Consider the following 5,753-nt stretch of genomic DNA (forward strand, 5'->3'; position numbering starts at 1 on the left):
TCATTATGTGGCATTCTTGTCCAGAAAAAGAGATAAAAATAAAGGTTTGTATTATGATAAAAATCAACTGGGAAGTGTATTTCTGTAGTCATGACTTTTGGAAAGACAAATCATTGGACCATGATGTTTTTATCATTTTACTTTTTGAGATATTAACAACAGTATTAATGACACTGATTAATGACGACGCCCCTCAGATACAGCGTGACCACTTGTATGATACATGCGGATGCGACGCATAATAAGATGATGTGTTTCTTTTTACAGACACAGTCAGGTGTTTCCATGATACGGCACTGCTAAAATTAGATCCCAGGTCAGTGTGTGATTCTTTGGTCTCATCCGTGAGCACACATATGTGTGTGTCTTTTCATGCGTGTATGTGCGTGTTTGACCTTTTTTGCATTTGTGTTTGTTTGCTGGTGAAGGGCAACTGTGAGGCCAGCAGGTGGACTGAGAGAAAAATGGATGTGACTTACTGGAACAAACCAATGCTTAAACTTTACAGTGACGCAGTTTTCAGTGTCATGGCTAATTACAATGAAACCACGGCTAATCATAGCGATAACAGGTGGCTGATAGTTTTAATACTGTACCAATTAAAGATAAAAAAATAGGAAAATCTGTTTTTCATACAGAAACATTCTACTATGTGTCTAAGAAAAGGAGTGTTGACCATGAAAGAATGCCAAATATATACATACAAGTAGAAAACACAGGTTAATTTTTGTCTCTGCAGAACATTCAAATGGTGTCAGCTGACTGAAAAGTGAACAGTGCAGATTTTCTGAGTGAATTACACAGTTTAATAGACTTATTATTTAATCCACACCTTTTAATTATATACCAATGAAAGTTTTAGACATTTTTGGTTCAAGAAAGACAGCAGTTAAAATATTTTATCATAACGTAGTATTTAAACATACAGTATATACAGTTGCAACATTCGCTTTCCATTTTTGCACAGAGAAAGCACTGTAGCATCAAAATGTCTGAACTGTGAGTCATTTAATATTCTCCTTAAAAAGCATCAACTTTAAAGTATAAATAATCATTACTACATAGTTACAGGTATATGTGCATATCTATGAATTATTCCTAGCTATCATGTGAAATGATTGGCAAGCTAAAAGAAGAGGTGTGGTGTGAGAGAGACCTTTCTCCTTGGGCCACTAGGGTGGTCACTGATCCAAAAGTCCTCAAGGGGTTTTAACGGCGTTCCCTAGACTCCCAAACTAAATGCAGATTTACAGTAGGTGACACCAAAAGCACATATTTACAGCATGCAAGTACAACTACTTTGTCAGCTGTCTGACACTATGTTTAAAATACTTCAAGACACTTTTTTGAATCATTTACTGTCTGTCACATTGTGGTTTAAAGCTTAAAGCCATGTTGTGCTCTCCACAAATAAAATATAACCAGCATAAATTAAATTAATCTGAGGAAAAGCTCACTTATGATGACAAGATATATGTAGATGGGTGAGTTTGTAGAAAGTCCGCATTTGTTTGTGTGCTTGTGGGGTTTTTCTTTTAGACAACACCAGTGTTAGTGTGTCATAAAAAGTGCTGGCCTATCAAGTGTGACCCAGCAGTCCTGGAGTAACGAAGGAGACAGTCTGAAAGCTTTAAAACATTTACATTTACGCACTGTTTGCAAGGCAACACACTGCCATATACATGTACTGTATGTATAGATGTATACAAGTACCTAACCAGCTAGAGACTTGCCTGAACACGTGCCTATTTTGGATGCATATATGTAGGGTATACATGCAGATGTACACAAACATACAGTGCTGCAAACACACACACACACACACACACACACACACACACACACACACACACACACACACACACACACACACACACACAAATCTGGCTGAGGGTCAGTACTGGTTAAGAGCATCATAGTGTTTCCTTTATCTTTTTTATCCTTTAAATTTATCTTAAAATTCTTTTAAACATGTAATACAAATAATAATTTAAGGTCACAGTTTTCATTGGATAGTTGTGTATTAAATGCAGTTTCAGAGATTGTGGAAACTGATGACTGTGCAAAAAAGAAGAGCTCAGGGTTGTAGGTTTTTTCCATCTGCAACCTGCACAGCAATCGCAATATTGAATGTCAACGCCTTAACAGACAATATATGAAACTTGATAACTTTAAACACATTAAAAAGAAATGAGACCTAGGTCAGTTGTTTTGATAGCTCACATAAAAGTAAATGACATTCTCTAATCACTTGTGATGAAACATTACACTTGTAGAGAAATTTCTATCTATTCACAGAGAAATTTGGGCAGTAATTAAATTAGATTTATGTGCACCCATATAATGTGTGTATTGCACAGTGTCAGCTTTACCCTCCATTTGTTACATCTGTGCAAATGTGTATGGTAGCAAAAAAAAACAAAAACAAATAAACAATATGTACATTTTTATTATATTATGACAATTCTGAAAAGTGCAGAAAGTCTATAATAGCTTTGAAATAACTGCTGCTAATACTGTAGATTATGTTAATTTTGTATATGCAGTTGCTCAGTTGTGTCTGAAGTAAATCAAAGCATGATTTCATTTCACTTTCATGAGCTTTTTTCTGATTGCATGTATCAGGAGTGATAACTCCAGTGCAGTTGTATACTCAACTAAATTAACTTGTTTAAAATCACAGAAATGTCTCCTTTTTTATTTTTAGAAAGTCTTTTGCAGTTTCAAATATTCCTAAACACAGTGCTAAGCAGGTAAAACCTTTCCAGGCTCATCTACAGTTTAGCATTATGAGGAACCTAATGAAGGGTCTCCTGGTACAGTCGTGTTTGTCTGAAAGGAGAGCGTCTTTCCAGGCATGCAAGGAGCGTAGCAACGAAACACTAAGGACCAGTCTGAGAGTTTCTTTGACTTTTCATTGCCTATAAAAGAATCCCTGCTTGAACTAAATACACAATAATAATATGAGCAGTATTTCAATCTTTAACTAAACTTACTTGCATTTTGGCCACTGTGGAGATGATCGTATCTCTTTGTCAGTTGAATTTTAGCACGATTTAATGGTCAGCAGCAAAACTAAGCAAAGCCCAAACTCACAAATCACTTCAAAGCAAATAAAGGTTTAAGGAAACACTGCCAGACATTTATCAACCTCCTTAATCACACTCATCTCTCTCAACAACACACACTCTCACACACACACCAGGCGACGCTATCGTAACAGTTTTCTTTTCCCGGGACAGCGCAGCACAGAAGCTGCTGCCAGAAGATCGTCGTCTGGATATCATCCGCATTAATCTGCCTCTGGCTCTTCCCCTGTGGCTGAGGTTAAACCCCAAATCCTGATGCAGAGCTCAGCAGCTGTGGGGCAGCGCTCCGGGCTGGACTCCCTGCAGGCTACGCTACCGCAGCCTCACTAACATAACTGAGCTCTGCTGTCCCGTACGTGGGGAGGTGGAGCTGAGATAATGCGAGGAACTCCTTGTCTTTTGAAATTGTTCACTTTACACATGAGATTCTTTTCACCAACCACTTAAAGACAGATTGTCCTCCTGTTTTGTGCTTTGCTTATTTCATAAAAATAGAGGGTAAAAAGTAAATGAAATTCTGTCACCTAAAGAAGGAACTAAAGTAAAGATGAAAAATAAAGAGAAGGGAAAAAGAGATGCACCTACTGGTTGTGGTAGCAGAGGGGATCGGGGATGCACAGTTCGGAAACATCCATCACTCCACGATAAGCATTCCAGGTGTTGCAATAAAAAAAAGATAAACAGCTGGAGAAATGCTGGAGGAGGAGATCAGTTCCTAAGCCGCCTCATATCTTGCTGAAATGTTGGTCAGGTGTTCCTGGGTGTTGTCTCCCCTCCCTCCTCTATTCAACACATAAACAGAAAAAAATAATAATAAAAAAAAAAACCCTTGTGTCTCAGCCCGACAAACTCCAGTCTGCACAGGTGCTGCACACTCAAGCTCAGGATTACGTTTGGAGAGACAAAGAGTGGATTTAGTGATGGCACAGAATAAGGAGAGAGGAAAAAAGAGGCAGAGATGAAGAGAGGAAACAGGAAAGGAGAAAAGAGGAGAAATGACAAAGATCAGGGGAGTGATGGATAGAGGAAGAGAGAATAAAGATAAGAGACAGATGGATGGAGAGCAGCAGTGGTGAGAGCGCACTCAGGCTGAGGAAGTCAGTGAGGGGACTGAGTCTCCATTGAACATATCGGGGCTCTTTAAGAGCAGCAGGGCGTGGGTTGGAGCATATGGAACAGCTGCTATTGGCCAGTTTCAGAAAGGCTGTCCAGAGAACAGCCAATGGGGATGAAAGATAATTGAGATGGGACGGGCTAATGGATGACCAGTCAGTGTCCAGTCATTCACAAGGGAGCGCTGCAAAGCACAGAGACACAGGCAGACCCCCTGGATGGATGGGTGGAGGGATGGGTGGATGCACAGAGTATCACTGGGGTCACAGTTTGTGTTTACAACTGCAGAACTAAACTGAAGAGGTCAGTAATAACTGGCAAGCAACGGAAGTAGCAGCACGTTCACTAAGTGTGATTTAAACAGGTTTGTTTACTGTGCTTTAAGGGGCTCAGTGCCAGCTTATAGAGCTAAACTGTTCCTTTACTCTTTCATCCTCTCCACCATGGGTCTGACTTTCCACGGCCTACCTTCCTTCAAAGTTATGGCAGCCGCTTCCCACAGCTTTCCACCAATCACACTGTGAAGAGAGGGGATCTACCAGTCCTGACAGAGGCAGGATGTAAGAACCTGCGAGTGATAATGACCTCGACAGGAATGATAATAATGTTGAGGACTCAACAGAATGTCTGTGTGGATCTTGGCTATGTCTGTCATGCTGCAGCCATCAAAGGAAACCTAAAGCCCAACACCCCTCCCCAATCCAACCCACTTCATCAACCCACATTTTCCTGATCGATACAAAACCCATCACACGCTCTTATTGATCACAGCATTGCCATGTTGCCAGAAGCCTCAGGACAGACTCTGTTTCCCAACTGTCTTTTAAATAAAAAGGAATTACAAATTTGAATGTTTTCTTTTCATGTCAGTCCAGATCAGAGTCACAGGAGCAAAGGCTAGAAGCTTTAATAAAGGAGTTGTGCTTTCTCAATTAAACTTTTGATCAATATTTTGGCATTTAATATACTTTCCTGTGGAGGAAATCCAGGCTACTCCTGCTGATCTGATTAAGACTTCCAGTCATAATCAATAGAGGAGATATGTTTATGTTTTGAATGAGGTAGAGAGAAAAGACGTATAATGAATGACATAAATATCAGGGTTGAATATTGAACAGGAAATTAATTAGTTAAAAAAATTATTTAGTTAAAAACTAATGTGGAAATATACAGGTAATCTCTGGTGTTGTTGTCAGTTTTCAAAATTAACACTGAAGACATCTAAACTACAATAAATCTGATCAAAGTGCAGCTACCCATTTGGTTTATTAAGCACATTTTTAACTTGAAAAAGTTCATAAACATTGAAATTCTCATCTCTCAGGATTGTTTTATTTTAGTCTCTTCACTTAAAAAAATGTAGTGCTTTTATTTCTTCTGCTCCACTGTTGTTCTTGTATTGGCGGTCTGCTGCGTTGGGCCACACTGTACATCCTGGACTCATCTGCCCTCCTCCCTATCAGCCGCCCAGCAAGGGGACACCGGGCTTCATGGCATCTGACAGGAAATCTATTGAACGCACAATCTGTAATCCCACTATCACGCTATCGC

The 5,753-nt window shown here is 39.5% G+C and overlaps 1 protein-coding gene across 2 annotated transcripts in view; it reads right to left on the reverse strand.

Moving 5' to 3' along the window:
- esrrgb (estrogen-related receptor gamma b) overlaps positions 1-4,181 on the reverse strand; it is a 35,773-nt gene extending 31,592 nt beyond the window's left edge. The window contains exon 1 of one of the 2 annotated variants that reach the window (XM_020617306.1): positions 3,675-4,181. In XM_020617306.1, the coding sequence (XP_020472962.1) occupies positions 3,675-3,724 (50 nt within the window). In that variant the 5' untranslated portion in view covers positions 3,725-4,181. Of the gene's footprint in view, positions 1-3,670 lie in introns of both variants that reach the window. The other variant, XM_020617307.1, reaches the window with a different exon arrangement.
- Between the last annotated feature and the right edge of the window lie 1,572 nt (positions 4,182-5,753).

Source organism: Monopterus albus, unplaced genomic scaffold, assembly GCF_001952655.1.
Source record: "Monopterus albus unplaced genomic scaffold, M_albus_1.0 scaffold188.1, whole genome shotgun sequence".
Lineage (NCBI taxonomy): Eukaryota > Metazoa > Chordata > Actinopteri > Synbranchiformes > Synbranchidae > Monopterus > Monopterus albus.